The sequence below is a fragment of the Ctenopharyngodon idella genome, chromosome 10 (assembly GCF_019924925.1).
Source record: "Ctenopharyngodon idella isolate HZGC_01 chromosome 10, HZGC01, whole genome shotgun sequence".
In the NCBI taxonomy this organism is placed as follows: Eukaryota; Metazoa; Chordata; class Actinopteri; order Cypriniformes; family Xenocyprididae; genus Ctenopharyngodon; species Ctenopharyngodon idella.
The window spans coordinates 49,718,515-49,736,204 of NC_067229.1; the positions used below are offsets into that span (position 1 = coordinate 49,718,515).

At 37.9% G+C, this 17,690-nt stretch overlaps 1 protein-coding gene across 5 annotated transcripts in view; it reads right to left on the bottom strand.

Moving 5' to 3' along the window:
* Nucleotides 1-595: 595 nt before the first annotated feature.
* arvcfa (ARVCF delta catenin family member a) overlaps nt 596-17,690 on the bottom strand; it is a 20,652-nt gene continuing 3,557 nt past the window's right edge. The window contains exons 1-17 of one of the 5 annotated variants that reach the window (XR_007932436.1): nt 16,725-17,250; nt 15,906-16,049; nt 15,181-15,288; nt 12,294-13,131; nt 11,831-12,014; nt 11,583-11,700; nt 9,973-10,174; nt 9,732-9,749; nt 9,518-9,589; nt 5,819-5,946; nt 5,284-5,434; nt 5,011-5,203; nt 3,240-3,351; nt 3,050-3,137; nt 1,610-1,686; nt 1,331-1,483; nt 596-1,146 (exon numbers count right to left, since the gene is read on the bottom strand). Coding sequence is in view for 4 of the 5 variants with exons in the window: in XM_051911058.1 (XP_051767018.1) it covers nt 1,391-1,483; nt 1,610-1,686; nt 3,050-3,137; nt 3,240-3,351; nt 5,011-5,203; nt 5,284-5,434; nt 5,819-5,946; nt 9,518-9,589; nt 9,732-9,749; nt 9,973-10,174; nt 11,583-11,700; nt 11,831-12,014; nt 12,294-13,131; nt 15,181-15,288; nt 15,906-16,049; nt 16,725-16,898 (2,700 nt within the window). In the remaining variant the exon portion in view is untranslated. Of the gene's footprint in view, nt 1,147-1,330; nt 1,484-1,609; nt 1,687-3,049; nt 3,138-3,239; nt 3,352-5,010; nt 5,204-5,283; nt 5,435-5,818; nt 5,947-9,517; nt 9,590-9,731; nt 9,750-9,972; nt 10,175-11,582; nt 11,701-11,830; nt 12,015-12,293; nt 13,132-15,180; nt 15,289-15,905; nt 16,050-16,724; nt 17,251-17,690 lie in introns of those variants that run through there. The other 4 variants (XM_051911059.1, XM_051911058.1, XM_051911060.1 and 1 more) reach the window with 4 other exon arrangements.

Sequence of the window (17,690 nt, forward strand, 5' to 3'; positions counted from 1 at the left end):
GATTTAGTTTTATTTAATTTTAACCTTGAAAAGTCTCCTTCAACATTTAAAAAATATTACAGAATCAAAAAATCATTTTTTTTATTCTAATGCCGAGTTACAACCGATTTACTGTAGCAAAACAGCATGATATAACTATTACTATATAAGAAAAAATCACAAACAGTTCTGAATATGCATGAACTAATGATCTATTCAGAGTTACATTTCAAAAAGACTTCATATAAAGTAAATCATATAAACGTTAAATATATTTGCATATTAATGAATATCGACTCTCACTCACCTGTGGCGTTTCTGTTCTTGTTGGTTTTGTTCTTTTCCGTCTGTGATCGATGTTTGTCGCTCATTTCTGCCGATCAGCATCTGAAGCTTCAGTGATTCACTCTGTAACCGATGCGATGCGATTTCAAAAAACGCGGATCGTTTGAATCGAATCTTTTCTTTTGAATCTCTCACAACATTCCACTGCGCGACTGACGAGCGAATCGTTCATTTCGCAACACGAAATTTGCCACAAAGCAAGTTTTATTTTTATTTTATTTCATTTTATTTTCTGTTAGATGCATGATGAAACAGATTTATAAAGAAGAGATTAAGAACTCAATGATTTTTATTTTTCAAGCCATTAAATCACTGATGTTATGAAACAAATTTAGTATGAATGCATTAAAATCTCTGATATATTCTCTGATTTAGACTATAATAAGTACAATTTTGCCTGTAGACTATCAGTCCCATAATAACCTATTAATATAATCATTTCATGTTATTTCTTTTGTGCATAAAACTTTAGATACAGAGCTGAAATCGTCTGTGTGGATGATCAGAAATATCTGGAACACTATTATACAATTGAGAGACTCATCAACAACATAAAAAGCAATAGAAACAACACAAGATCATAATATGGTGTATAATCAGATCTATAAGTGACTCGTCACATCATGATTCTTGAGTTTAACAGTGAAGATTGCCAAAGCAGCAAAGAGTCAAATTCCACGTTCAGACAGATCGGACACGATTCCTCCAGCGATCTTCAGCAGGACATGAACAGGTGTGATATGTCGTATTTCTCTTAATTGATTCTGTGATGAATTGTGCTGAATGTCAGTCTAAATGCAGGTCTGAAAGTGGATCTCCAACCTGTGAAAACACACAGTGAAATACATCAAACTCTACACTGTAAATATGTGTTAGATCGGAGGTTTTCATTTTCATAATATCAATTTTTCAGTGTTTAAATGGGGTCCGTCACATGAGGATGATCATATTTGGGAGTCTGTAGCATCAAAAAAAATGAAAACCCAAGAAATAAACAAGCAACTGCCCTTTACGGCTTCACTGACGCATGAGAAGAAGCTGAAGCGATGGTTTACCGTGGGCCGAATCAGACCCATGAGTCCAGCGGCTGTGGCGTTCGCTCCACTAACCCAACCGCTGGCCTGCTGGTCCTGATGAACGGCCTCTTATCAGCCACACCCTGAAACACATCCAACAGTCCAACTGTATATATAAAAGATCTAACAAGAGTTCTTTAGAGAATCAGTATTAATGTGTTATGAATGTATTTTAGCATATTGCTACAGGACACAACATGAGCACTGACCTGAAAAGCTTCTCGTTCGATCATGTGACACGGAGCGTCTCCCGCTCTCTCGGCCTGATCAACGGTGCAGTATCCGTCTGAAAACATCACAACACTGCATTATAAAGTGCATGAAACACACACGTGCTTCATTATAACGCTCTAAAGCCAGTAGCGGCCTTTGCTCACAACAGAAGAGGCACCGAAAAAGAGCCGAAAAAGGGTTGGAAATTAATGGGGCTTGGAGCAAAAATGACACTAAAATTAATAAAAATGCTTCCAAAAACCGAGATATGGTGCAAAAAAAAGTTGCTGTATAATTTTTTGTTTTTAAATATTTATAAGCAACATCACACAAGCAAAAGTGCTGTTTTCCCGAATATCAGCACATTTGAAAATGTGATATTGATTTTATATAACAATTCAATAAACAATAAGTTAAAGGATTAGTTCACTCCAGAATTAAATTTTCCTGATAATTTACTCACCCCCATGTCATCCCCAAGATCTTCAGTCAAAAAGAAATTAAGGTTTTTGAAGAAAACATTCCAGGATTTTTCTCCATATAGTGGATTTCACTGGGGTTCAACGGGTTGAAGGTCCAAATGTCAGTTTCAGTGCAGCTTCAAAGAGCTCTACATGATCCCAGACGAGGAATAAGAGTCTTATCTAGAGAAACCATCTGACATTTTCTAAAAGAAATAAAAATTATATACTTTTTAACCACAAATGCTTGTATTGCACTGCTCTGTGATGCTCCACGCATTACGTAATCATGTTGGAAAGGTCACGCGCAAAAAACTCAATTTTCTCCTCCAACTTCAAAATTGTCCGACATCGTTGTTTACCTTTTTTTGTAAAAGGCATTTGGCTTAGTCTTTGCACGTTCACTTTGTAAACACTGGATCGATACTTCCACCTACATCACGTGTGACCTTTCCAACGTGATTACGTAATGCGTGGAGCATCACAGAGCAGTGCAAGACGAGCATTTGTGGTTAAAAAGTATATAATTTTTATTTTTTTTAGAAAATGGCCGATGGTTTCTCTAGATAAGACTCTTATTCCTCGTCTGGGATCATGTAGAGCTCTTTGAAGCCGCACTGAAACTGACATTTGGACCTTCAACCTGTTGAACCCCAGTGAAGTCCACTATATGGACTTATTTTAGCTGAGAGATGAAGATTTGAATGCTGATTTTGTTTTCGGTCGTGATTATAACACGGGTTAAAGAGATAGAATGCGTTTATAAATAGACTATTAAGAGCAAAATATGAGATAACATTGTAACTGCAGTCGCATCCAACTGTTTCTTTGAAACGGGCCTCCAAATTGCAAAGGGCGCCTCTGTCTAAAGCTTGTGTGTCATTACAGGACAGAACGGCTTGTGGAAGAGAAGACACAGCACTTTTCTCATTCTCATGAATACAGAGCCTCATACAGAAAGTGCAAATCAATGACCTTGGTTTTTCTCCATTAAGGGCAGTGTGATGTCATCGCTCCCTTGCTTGGCGTTCTTCTGTTTTTTGGGCAGGCTGGAGATGGCTGGCTGAAACACCAGATCGATATTCATCATCAGCACAACATTTGCTGAAAGTACGGCTGTGAATCAGCATTGATCATCTGAACTCAAGAGATGAAACGCTGTTACCTTGAAGTGGGTTTTGTTCCAGCCGGCCTTGAGCAGGGTGTGCCGGAGATCTTTATAGGCCCAGACCGTCTGCAGGATGTGTGACGCTGCTTTGGTCTCGCGCACTGATTGGCTGACAGGTTCAAACGTCAAAGATACATATAAGCAGGGCTTGACATTAACACCTGTCAGGTGCAGGTGTATTTCAGCAGTGGCGTGTAACCCAGTCACTCCTACTAGCCACTTTGGCGGGTTGAATTTTATATATAATATACACATTTTTCAATTGTAGTCTCTTAAAAAGGCATCTGAAATAATAAACTAAGTGCAATGTAGTGTTGTAAAAAATACAGATTTTTCGATATACTGTAAATCGATAGTGAAATATCTGAAACGCTTCCAATACTCATTTTCCTCAGAACAGATACACGATACCAGCTGCGCTTTCTCATTCTCTCGTCTCTCCGACAGCGAGTCGACACACAAACCTGCCTCGTTTTTAATAGTATTTTTTACTATTGAGCCCTGCACATGATATGCCAGATAAAAAAAAAAAAAGTAAATTGTGCGCAGGATTTACTATTTCGTTCCCTCGTTCTGCTAAATCGTGCGCACAATTTATTATTTCGTTCCCTTGATTTGCTAAATCGTGCGCGCGACTTATTAATTTGTTCCCTCGATTTGCTAAATTGTGCGCATGATTTACTATTTTGTTCCCTCGATTTGCTAAAGCGTGCGGGCGATTTACTATTTCGCTCCCTCGATTTGCTAAATCGTGCACGCGGCTTATTAATTCGTTCCCTCGATTTGCTAAATCATGCAAGTGATTTGCTATTTTGTTCCCTCGATTTGCTAAATCGTGCGGGCGATTTGCTAAATCGTGCGGGCGATTTACTATTTCGCTCCCTCGATTTGCTAAATTGTGCGCGCGATTTACTATTTTGTTTCCTCGATTTGCTAAATCGTGCGCGCGATTTACTATTTTGTTCCCTCGATTTGCTAAATCGTGCACGCAATTTACCCTGCCTCGTTTTTAATAGTATTTTTTACTATTTTGTTCCCTCGATTTGCTAAATCATGAGCGCGACTTATTAATTTGTTCCATCGATTTGCTAAATCGTGCACGCGATTTACTATTTCGCTCCCTCGATTTGCTAAATCGTGCACTTAATTTACTAATTCGGTCCCTCGATTTGCTAAATTGTGCGCGCGATTTACTATTTCGTTCCCTCGATTTGGTAAATCGTGAGCACAATTTAGCCTACTATTTTTTTCCTGCATGTCATGTGCGGGGCTCCGTACCTCTCAGTACTAAATTGAGTTCTTTTTCGCTGCTTATTGTGCTTAAACAGTCAAATACACACAAAATAATGTCAACCGGTCTTGGTGAGTATTCACATAAACACAGTCAGTTATGTTTGAAGTGAACGTAAACAGTTGAGAAAGAAAACACATGTGTAACAGTACAATGGATCCGTGCGTCAGGTCTTAAAGTGACAGCAGCCTAATAAACCTGCTGCCAAATTGTGAGATAATATTAAAAATATCTATATGGCAGTTTTTCCCCATGGTATCAATGTCCAAATTGTGGCCAGTGAAAATGCTGAGTGGCTGATAACTTTGGAAAACCACTAGCCACAGTGACTGGTGAACAAAAAAGTTAATGTCAAGCCCTGCATATTAACATTCATCCACAAGACAGAAAACATCCAACCAATGCACTCAAGCTACAGCTTTACATTGACTTTACATATAATGTGAGCGCTGTTCTGCTATATGGTTTGTGGCTCACCTTGTTCTGTTGATTGACACCAGTTTCTGGATTCCCTGTCCCTGAATGAGGAATCTGGCATTCTCCAGGTTCTCCGAGACAATCTCCAGGATAGTGTTCAGGACAGCCACCACCGTGTCTCCCTCCAGGTTTTTGGCAGGTCGCTGCTGACCACAGGGCAGGTTACTGACCAGATCCCTCATGGCGTAGCTCCCTGATTGGGCCGCAGAGATGATGATGTCAGCCTCATCATCACACAGGTTCTGCTGGAGAGCGTCAAAGTAAAGCTCTTACCGATGAGATCTTTGTTCTTGTGGTCGATGGCGAGGTTTCTGAGCGCGATGGCGATGGCTCGCACCACTTTATCCGCGTCTGAGTGCAGCAGCTCCACCAGCACCGGCAGACCCTTCTCTTTACGGACCGTCGCACGGATATAACTGGACCACTGAGAAGAGGAAGACGTTCATTATGAGGCTTTACTGCTTTGCATTGTAAGTTAAAGTTTGTAAGTGTGTTTATGAATGACGTATAAATAATATTTTTAGGCAAACATCTTGAGAACATTAGATAACTTTGATCGAACATTCTATTAGCGTTTACGTTCGTTCATAACTTTGAGAGAACCATGCCAGAACATTCCCTGTTAGCTGGGTCAGTGCCTCCAACTGACTAACTCCAGTGATTACTGCATACGGCTGTGTCAATCTGGTACCTTGTAAACACGAACTGTGCATTGCATAAAGATCAGAGCTTGCCTGATCTTCCAGGTTTTGTGTGCAACATGTAAGAGACGGTCAGTTAATAGGCTCAGTGTCTGGTGTCCACTCACGGCCCAGTGTCCGGCAGACAGGTTCTGAAGGGCTCCGGCCGCCGCCTCCAGAGTGTTGTGGTTCTGGCTCAGTTTGAGGAGTGACAGGTAGAGTCGAACCACCTCCGGCTGGTACAGAAGCTCTAGGCCTGCAGGAACACAGAGCCACACATCTGAAGCTCCATCAGCCTCAATCATTCATGAGGACAGGGGCACTCGATGGACTCATCTAAAATGCATGTTAAATGGGAATGTATGAGAGAATCCTGTAAGTTTTACATTATTTCTGAAGACAGGCTGGTTGACAGGCTTTTTTGAAGATGTTCTGGAGGTTTTTAGCTACATGCTGAAGTTTAATACTTAATGTTAGACGTTTGTTCACATCACTATGAGCTCTAGTACTAGTGATGCTTTAGTTAGTAAACAGAACTGAATACTGCCTAAAGATTCACTATTCTTTAACTGATTCTCTAGAGTCGTACCACACTATAAGGTTCTATACAGAACTCTAGGGTTCTTGACTCGATTTTAAAGAACGCTTCATTGGGGTTCTATATAGAACTCTAGGGTTCTTGACTCGATTTTAAACGCTTTAGTGGGGTTCTATATAGAACTCTAGGGTTCTTGACTCGATTTTAAACGCTTTAGTGGGGTTCTATATAGAACTCTAGGGTTCTTGACTCGATTTTAAACGCTTTAGTGGGGTTCTATATAGAACTCTAGGGTTCTTGACTCGATTTTTAAAGAACGCTTCAGTGGGGTTCTATATAGAACTCTAGGGTTCTTGACTCGATTTTAAAGAACACTTCATTGGGGTTCTATATAGAACTCTAGGGTTCTTGACTCGATTTTAAAGAACGCTTCAGTGGGGTTCTATATAGAATTCGGGTTCTTGACTCGATTTTAAAGAACACTTCATTGGGGTTCTATATAGAACTCTAGGGTTCTTGACTCGATTTTAAAGAACGCTTCATTGGGGTTCTATATAGAACTCTAGGGTTCTTGACTCGATTTTAAACGCTTTAGTGGAATTCTATATAGAACTCTAGGGTTCTTGACTCGATTTTAAAGAACTCTTCAGTGGGGTTCTATATAGAACTCTAGGGTTCTTGACTCGATTTTAAACGCTTTAGTGGGGTTCTATATAGAACTCTAGGGTTCTTGACTTGATTTTAAAGAACACTTCATTGGGGTTCTATATAGAACTCTAGGGTTCTTGACTCGATTTTAAAGAACGCTTCAGTGGGGTTCTATATAGAACTCTAGGGTTCTTGACTCGATTTTAAAGAACGCTTCATTGGGGTTCTATATAGAACTCTAGGGTTCTTGACTCGATTTTAAAGAACGCTTCAGTGGGGTTCTATATAGAATTCGGGTTCTTGACTCGATTTTAAAGAACACTTCATTGGGGTTCTATATAGAACTCTAGGGTTCTTCACTCGATTTTAAAGAACGCTTCATTGGGGTTCTATATAGAACTCTAGGGTTCTTGACTTGATTTTAAAGAACACTTCACTGGGGTTCTATATAGAACTCTAGGGTTCTTGACTCGATTTTAAAGAACACTTCACTGGGGTTCTATATAGAACTCTAGGGTTCTTGACTCGATTTTAAAGAATGCTTCAGTGGGGTTCTATATAGAACTCTAGGGTTCTTGACTCGATTTTAAAGAATGCTTCAGTGGGGTTCTATATAGAACTCTAGGGTTCTTGACTTGATTTTAAAGAACGCTTCAGTGGGGTTCTATATAGAACTCTAGGGTTCTTGAAAAACACTTTATGCTAAAAAGGTTCTACTCACTCTTAAAAATAAAGGTTCCAAAAAGGTGTTTTCACATAGATGAAAAAGAAATGGTTCTTCTGGCTGCTTTTGGAACCTTTATATATAAAAGTGTAAAAGGTTCTATATGTGACCCTGGACCACAAAATCAGTCATAAGTCACACAGGTATATTTGTAGCAATAGCCAACAATACATTGTATGGGTCAAAATTATCAATTTTTCTTTTCTGCCAAAAATCATTAGGATATTAAGTAAAGATCATGTTCCATGAAGATATTTTGTAAATTTTCTACTGTAAATATACCAAAAATTTATTTTTGTAAGTGGATATGCATTGCTAAGGACTTCATTTGGACAACTTTAAAAGGAGATTTTCTCTCTCTCTCTCTCTCTCTCTATATATATATATATATATATATATATTGCACCCTCAGATTTCAAATAGTTGTATCTCGGCCAAATATTGTCCTATCCTAACAAAACAAACATCAATGGAAAGCTTATTTATTCAGCTTTCAGATGGTTTATGACATAGGTGAAGTGCCCAACAGAACCCTTGAAGTTCCATGTAGAACCTGATTCAGCTGCTGTAGAAAAGAGAGTCTGATCCTCATTCAGTCTCTCTGCTTCAGGGATTTGATCGTTCAGAACTCCACAAATAAATCTGATATACAGAGAACAGTGTTTTTAAAAAGGCAAACTCATTTCACCCCAAAATCATAAGAAAAACTAATTATATATTGCATAGAACTATTTTTAGGATTATGTTTTTTTGCATTGAAATTATTTTTATAGCAATTAAACACATTCACTCTAAGTTCATATTACTGTAATGCATTATAATTTTTTAATTATAAAAAATCATTGCATTGTTTATTATGCATCTATTTAATTTATTTAAATCATATTTTCAAAATGCATTGATTGAAATTTGTATTATGAAAACAATTACATTTATTCAGCTGAAAAGTATGAACATGGTTAATATATGGCTATCTGTGGAACAAGCAATATTCAACTAGTAAAAATGTATGAAACTGAAAAAAAAATGATTTATTGATGATAAATACAGAAAATTGTACACTTTTAAAATAACAATTAAGTACATTTACACCAAGTCCTTATTACTGTAATGCATTGATTTTTTTATTTATTTTTAAATTATAATTATCCTCACTGATGATTCTCATTAGACTCTCATTACTGTACTTTTTAGTCTAAAAAATGACTTTTGTTCAGATCAAATAAATGCAATACTACAAATGTTAACATCATTCATAAATACTTTACAATTCCTTAATTTGCTTTAATGAGAATGAGAGTTTTCCTGTGATTTTGGTGTGAATTATGAGCTGGACGTGTTGTTCTTGACAGGCTTTGAGGTAAAATCTCCTGTAAGAGGGTGAAAACACAGTAAGCTTTGCTGATATTGTCATTCTCAGACTTGGTGACCCAGTTACATGAAATTACAATCGGCTCGTCTTTAAACACACAGTGATCCGCTCCGAATGCCACACCAGAGTTATGATCCCGACCGACATCAGACGCGTCAGCAGAAATCAGAGCTGTCCGCAGACGATCAGTATCATGTGACAGTGTGTGACGTCTTCAGATTAATATTTACGCAGTTCAATCTACTCCACAAGTGAGGTTGAGAAAATAACAGAAGGAAAAATAAGTAGAAAAAACGTTCTTCTGGTGTTTAAATAATTAAATAATTCATGTATTTTAATATATTCTCTATAATTATGCAAATGAAGACAGTGGCTGTGTGTGAAACTGTGCAGAACGCCTCATTTATGAGGATTTATGTCTATGCTGAATCTGACCAGAAGGAGGCGTCTGAGCAGACGGGACTGGAGTTCCCATGATGCCTCTGTGTTTGGCCTGCAGTGTTTGTCAGGTGTCAGGGGTGTTTTGGGTGAAATGTGCCTCAAACCTTTCATTGGCAGACTCCTCTTGGGCAGATCCACACCGCCGCTCTTCTTCTCTCCGGCTCCGTGTCTTTTACCTGCGGAGTCACAGCAATATGTCAGCATCTGTGTGTGTGTGTGTGTGTGTGTGGGAGCGCAGTGGGCGGTGAGTGGGAGCGCAGAATAAACGGAGTGTGTGCGACTGACTTACAGTAACAGCATGAAGGATTCGACACTTACACTGATGGAACCATTCTTCTGCGCCGCAGCCATGAAACACAAACACACACAACAATAAGAACTAGAACTTTTACTCTTTTTAGACATTTTAAACAGAATTCAGTCATTATCTACATGTTACATAAGCTGTTGAAGGCAACATTTTGAAGAAACTGATACTTTTATTCATCAAGGATGCATTAAATTGTGTTCACGAATCATTTTGACCTGTTGTATGACACAGATTCAGGAAGCGTCTGACCTTTGCTCGTCCGTCCTCCAAAGCAGTCCGGCTCCTCCTTCTTCTTATGGTGACCACCCGATCTTGCGCTGTGATTGGCCGCTTGGATGTGGAACTTCTCGGCTCCGGGAACCTCCTTGTGCACGTGGTAGGACAGATTACGCAAGATACAGACACAGTTCTCTACCGACTGCAAAAGCAGGTGAGAAACACAGCAGTGAGCCTTAAAAACCAGGAGAAACAAAACCAAATGTACAAATATGATTTGAACACACTGCATCTAGAGCAGAAAAATAAACATTATTATTATTATTATTAAATTAAATAATAATAATAATAATAATAATAATAATTAGTTATTATTGAATTATTTTTATAATTATTATTAAATTATATTAAAATAAATATAATTTATAAATATATATATGAATTTATGATATAATTCATAATAATAATAGTAATAATTATTACTATTAGTATTATTATTGCTGTTGTTGTTTTGATTTTTTTGTGAATTATTAATATCATGGGTTTTTATTTTTACTTTTTTACATTTTACTTTGATAATACTATTACCTTAAAATTATTATTAATAAATTAATGTAAATAATAATAATAATAATAATAATAATAACAATACTACTACTACTACTACTACTAATAATAATAATAATAATTATTATTATTATTATTATAGTAAGATTTTATGGAATTATTATTGTTTCATTTTACTTTAATAATAATATTAAATAAATAAATTGAATTAATAATAAAATATTAATATTATAGTGAGTTATTATTGAATTATTAATATTGTTTGATTTTACTTTAAAAAATAATATTAAATTAAATTAATAATAATAGTAGTAAAAATAATAATAATTATTATTATTGTTGTTGCACGTTACTATTGAATTATTATTGTATCATTTTACTCTAATAATAATAATAATATTAAATAAAAATTAAACTGATTTACTAATTATTATTATTATTAATATTATTATTAATATTGGTTAATTTTAACATAATAATAATGAGGTCACTGAGTTTGTTCAATATCATTTTGTTTCATTGTTTCTGGTTCAAAGAGAGAAATCAGGATTCATTTTCTTTATGCTCTCTCTCTCTCTCTCTATATATATATATATATATATATATATATATATATATATATAACAGTCAAACCAAAAATTATTCACACATTAGATATCATTTTTGATATATTTTACTAGTGGGTGCACTATAGTTCATTTCTGTAAGTGAGGTTAGTAAAATAAAGTAAACTGTGACATATTATACCCAAACATTCTTCATACAGTGACTACCAGTAAAACTGATAAAAATTTGGAACCAAAAAATTATTCAGACTCTTTGATCTGACCATGTTTTGCTTAAGTGTTATTTGACATAATTAAGATTTTTCTGACACAGTTTAACTCTGAGATCTTGTCATATTTTATTACCATTTTTTTAAACTATAGTGAATAAACTGTATTAATGAATGAAATGTTCAAGGTGTCTGAATACTGTATATATATATATTCCCCCCCTGGTTTTTGGGGTGAGATGTGAGCAGATCAGCTGGTGTGCAGGTGTGCCGTGACCTGGATTTCTATTTAAATTCTTACTTTGTTATTTATGTCTCTCTTGGCGACAGCAGAATAAAGCGCGTGCAGCAGCGCGTCCACCAGTCCCTCACACTCGCGCAGTCTCTGTCGAGCTTCGGCTCCGTCTGAACTCACGTTCCTGCAAACACACCAGCTCACAATAATCCTGCCGCAGTCTGACGGATGAATATCAAAGGAAACTGCTGTGGGGCTGCGAAAAACCGCTTAAAAAAAGCTCGGTTTGAGCCCCTTTGACAGCTGCAGCAAACCTCAGACATCCAGAAGTGTTCTTGAAGACCGTGTTCCACTCGGGATCTCCGGGTCGGGCCGGGTCGTTCGGGTCTCCTCTCAAGCCCGAGTGAGGGATGATGATCTCGTCAGTCAGCGTCTGCAGGCCGTGGTTGATGACGATCATCTTCAGAGGCTCATGGGACGAGAGATTCCAGAGAGTTCCTGAAACATTAGGAGAGTTCCTTTACCTTCACAATTCATAATTCCAAGCCGGTTTCTGCTGGTTTGATTGCTGTGGGATTCACAAGCAAAACTCACAAGCATGGGTTATCTAACTGGTTAAGGCAAGACACTACAGTCTTTTTTTCCTCAGAAATGGACGTTATAACTCGCAATTGCAAGTTTATATCTCACGATTCTGAAAAAAAGAAGTCAGAATTGCGAGATATAAACTTTTTGTTTTGCATGCGTGCACTTGAATGCATGAATGCAGATGTGAACCTGTGACCAGCTCTCGGACTTCCCCGTCGTTGGATTTCCTCAGCAGTCTCAGCAGCGCAGGAATCCCTTCTGAATTTTTAATGGCCACCTTGTTAAAATTGTCTCTGCCGAAGGAGATGTTTCTCAGCGCGCCGCAGGCCTTGCGATGGACCTCGGGTTTGGGATGGTCCAAGAGCCCCACCAGGACGGGGATCCCTCTGAGCTGCCGGACGTCCTGCTTGACCTTGTCGTTCTCGTAGCAGAGGTGCTGCAGATACGCCGCGGCGTTGGACTTCACCGGGTCCATCGGGTGGCTCAACATGGCGATGACCTCCCTCAGGTTCGGGTCCCTCCAGCGCGGGTCCTTCCGGATGGTGTCGAGGCTCACCATGCTGGCGCGTTTCTGCGGTATGACGGTCCTGTACAGATCCTGGAAATACGCATGCGGTAACGGCCCGAGGTGCTCGTCCACTGTGAGGTCCAAAGTCGGCCTCATATGATGGATTGGATGGCTTGGTACGCCGGAGCGCAGATCTATGCCATCCTGCTCCGCTTTTGAAGCGCAGCGGTGCAGCGGCAGCGTGTAGCAGTTCTCCGGTAAGTAGTTCCTGGCAGGCAGGGTGGGAAATGACGGATGGTACGGGAATCCATGCAGGAGTGTCACACCATGACTGTTAAGAGTGCCGTACAGAGACGATTGGTCTTTGGGATTCTCATTTGCAAGGTCAGAGGTCATGCTGGCCTCAGGGTGGGGGGGTAGGACCGCACGCGCATCTTCCTTCTCGACAGAGGCTTCAGGATGCGGCTGAGCATCCAGAGACGTCGTCTGCAACTCATCCAACCCTTCAGATGAACTTTCCTAGAGGGGAAAAATAAAAATACACACATGATTTGAGGATTCACACAGGAATAAACACTTGATCAATAGAAAAAACTGAAATAACCCGTTAAACATCAAAGTATTATGCAATGATTTAAAATATATTTCTCCTTATATAGATTCTTTTCAGCAAAAAATGATTCAAGAACCCGAGAGTTCAATAAAATTGAATCAAGAACACTAGAGTTTATTAAAATTTGATCAAGAGCACTAGAATTCTTTAAAATTAAGTAAAAAATTCTTTAAAATTAACCTCAATGAAGGATTCTTTAAAATCAAGTCAAGAACCCTAGAGTTCTATATAGAACCCCATTGAAGAGTTCTTTAAATTTGAGTCAAGAACCCTAGAGTTCTATATAGAACCCAACTGAAGTGTCTTTAAAATCGAGTCAAGAACCCTAGAGTTCTATATAGAACCCAACTGAAGGGTTCTTTAAAATTGAGTCAAGAACCCTAGAGTTCTATATAGAACCCAACTGAAGTGTCTTTAAAATCGAGTCAAGAACCCTAGAGTTCTATATAGAACCCAACTGAAGGGTTCTTTAAAATTGAGTCAAGAACCCTAGAGTTCTATATAGAACCCAACTGAAGAGTTCTTTAAAATCGTGTCAAGAACCCTAGAGTTCTATATAGAACCCAACTGAAGTGTCTTTAAAATCGTGTCAAGAACCCTAGAGTTCTATATAGAACCCCACTGAAGAGTTCTTTAAAATCGAGTCAAGAACCCTAGAGTTCTATATAGAACCCCACTGAAGTGTCTTTAAAATCGTGACAAGAACCCTAGAGTTCTATATAGAACCCACTGAAGTGTCTTTAAAATTGAGTCAAGAACCCTAGAGTTCTATATAGAACCCAACTGAAGTGTCTTTAAAATCAAGTCAAGAACCCTAGAGTTCTATATAGAACCCACTGAAGAGTTCTTTAAAATCGTGTCAAGGAACCCTATAGTCTATATAGAACCCACTGAAGTGTCTTTAAAATCGAGTCAAGAACCCTAGAGTTCTATATAGAACCCAACTGAAGTGTCTTTAAAATCGAAGTCAAGAACCCTAGAGTTCTATATAGAACCCACTGAAGAGTTCTTTAAAATCGAGTCAAGAACCCTAGAGTTCTATATAGAACCCAACTGAAGTGTCTTTAAAATCGTGACAAGAACCCTAGAGTTCTATATAGAACCCACTGAAGTGTCTTTAAAATTGAATCAAGAACCCTAGAGTTCTATATAGAACCCACTGAAGTGTTCTTTAAAATCGAGTCAAGAACCCTAGAGTTCTATATAGAACCCACTGAAGTGTCTTTAAAATCGTGACAAGAACCCTAGAGTTCTATATAGAACCCACTGAAGTGTCTTTAAAATTGAGTCAAGAACCCTAGAGTTCTATATAGAACCCAACTGAAGTGTCTTTAAAATCAAGTCAAGAACCCTAGAGTTCTATATAGAACCCCACTGAAGAGTTCTTTAAAATCGTGTCAGGAACCCTAGAGTTCTATATAGAACCCAACTGAATTGTCTTTAAAATCGTGACAAGAACCCTAGAGTTCTATATAGAACCCCACTGAAGTGTCTTTAAAATCGTGTCAAGAACCCTAGAGTTCTATATAGAACCCAACTGAAGTGTCTTTAAAATCGTGTCAAGAACCCTAGAGTTCTATATAGAACCCCACTGAAGAGTTCTTTAAAATCGAGTCAAGAACCCTAGAGTTCTATATAGAACCCCACTGAAGAGTTCTTTAAAATCGAGTCAAGAACCCTAGAGTTCTATATAGAACCCCACTAAAGAGTTCTTTAAAATCGAGTCAAGAACCCTAGAGTTCTATATAGAACCCCACTGAAGTGTCTTTAAAATCGTGTCAAGAACCCTAGAGTTCTATATAGAACCCCACTGAAGAGTTCTTTAAAATCGAGTCAAGAGCCCTAGAGTTCTATATAGAACCCCACTAAACCTTTTTTCCCCAAGAGTGAATCAAGAAAGCATTTAATGGCATCTCACTGTACCTCCATATGAATGATTTGTTTGTAATATTCACCTTCAGGACATTCGGCACGACCTGTTCATTGGAGCTGCTGGAGCTGAGCGGGTTCGTTTCACTATCAGGGCTGGACGACTTCTCCGTCCCGATGCCTGAACTCTCAGTCTACAAAACCAGCACAGAAACAGCAAGCTTTCCTCAGCGTGTGCTCATTAACAGGACGTTTACAAACAGAACGGCTCATTACCCTGCTGAAAAAAACAGCAAAAGCCAGCCTAAGCTGGGTGGATGGTCATTGCTGGTTTAGCAGGCTGGTTTTAGAGGGGTTTTGGCCACTTCTTTAGGTGGTTGGGCTGGGAGACCAGCTAAGACCGGCCAACCAGCTAAGGCTGGATTTAGCTTGTTTTTTCAGCAGGGTATGTTTGTTTTTAGTGCTGTAAATAATTTCTACTTTTTATGCAGGAGAAAAAATTAAATCATTAGAAATGAATTATAAATGACTCATATAAAAACTGAACGTGTTAAAATAATTACTTTATTGTTCTCAAAAACTAGCCAAATTATGAATATTTACAGATTAAAATCCTTTTAAATCATTTTTTATTAACTTAATGAAATGCATTATGACACCCACACTGTAAAAAAAATGATTTGTTGGTTTAACTTAAAGCAAGTAAACTGGTTGTCTGTCTTCAAGTTAAATCAACAATTTATTTTGTCCTAGTAATTAAGCAAATGTTTGTTAATATAAGCAGACTATACAGTATGTCAACTTGACCTACATGAGTTTCTGTGTGATGTGAGGCGACCGTAGACGCGTCTGAGGACGGAGCGTCCGCTGTCTCCTCAGCTGGAAGAACCTCCTCTGTCTTCTCTTTGGTGTCTTGAGTTGAAGGTTCGGCTGGCGGTTCCTCTGGGTCCGGCTTCTTTTAGACCAAAGGAAGGAATATGGAGGAGAATCGACATTAGCATGAGATCTGAGCAGGTCCCTGTGTTTAAAGAGCGTTTGTCATGTTTTAACAAGCACACTTATTCACGACAGAGTTTATCAAATCGTCCTGATGAACGTCTCCACATAAAAGAGCATCATAAGATCACTAAAAGCCCTTTGATGAAACCGCAAAAAATACAGGCGTGAAAATCACCTCTGGGCAATTTCACTAAATTATTCTCAACCCAGCAACGGCGCAAACACTCTTAAGAAAAATCAGCAGAACTTCCTCCCAGAGCACCAGTGAATTATACATGAGCGCAGCCTCCAAACAGCCACATAAACACGAGACGCAGCTTTAAGAGACAACTTACATAAACATTTGCACTGTAACTGCTAACAAGAGTGGGAAAATAACTTTATATGACTCTATATCGTTCAGATCTACAACAACACAGAGAAATGATACTTTTTGTCTTCATTCTCAACACTACACTGTAAAAAATAATTTTTATGATTTATTAACTTTTTTTCTTTTGTCAAATCAACTTAGATTCACTAATGTTGTTCACATTCTTAATGCATTACAAGTAATGTGAGTTACGCAATCCGATTACTTTTTTCAAGTAACAAATAACAACGCAAATATACTTCATGTATTTAAACTCACTTTATTAACCGATGTCTTTGCTGCTGACCTTCGATGATCCAATTCAACCATACAAATAAAAAATCGTTTTTGCTTAAGTAAGAGTGTTGAACTTTCTTCTGTGATCCAGAATGGCAGAACAACTGCAAGGTTTGTTTGAGCTGCGCCCTCTACTGTACAGGTGTGAATTTGCATTTCCTTCAGCCTGAGGCTTATTCATTTCACTTTTGGTGAGAAAGGACATTTACATTTGCCAACAACAGAACTTTTTTTTTTTTTTTTTTTCTTTTTTCATTAAGGAACAAATAGGCAAGCCCAGCCCAGAATAAGTTATGCAAAAGTAACGTACCACATCACTTTCCACAAAAAGTAACTAAGTAATGCAATTAGTTACTTTTTAAGGGAGTAACGCAAGAGTAATGTAACATTACATTCCATAAAAAGTAACTAAATAACACGATTAGTTACTTTTTAGGGAGTAACTCAAAAATAATGCAACATTACTTTCAATAAAAAGTAAGTAACAAAATTAGTTACATTTTAGGGAGTACTGCAAACATAACTTAACATTATTTTACATAAAAAGTAATGTAATGTGATTAGCTACTTTTGAGGGAGTAACACAAAAGTAATGTAACATTATTTTCCATAAAAAGTAACTAAGCTTCAGAGCGTTATGAATCAGCGTGTTGAATCAGCAGTTTGGAGCGCCAAAGTCACGTGATTTCAGCAGTTTGGCGGTTTGACACGCGATCCGAATCATGATTCGACACGCTGATTCATTACGCTCCGAATCTTCCTGAAGCAGTGTTTTGAAATCAGTCATCACTAAATAATTCGTTATTTTGTTTTTTTTTTGGCGCACCAAAAATATTCTCGTGGCTTTATAATATTAATATTGAACCACTGTACTCACATGAACTGATTTAAATATGTTTTAGTACATTAATGGATCTTGAGACAGGAAATGTCATTGCTCCATATGTA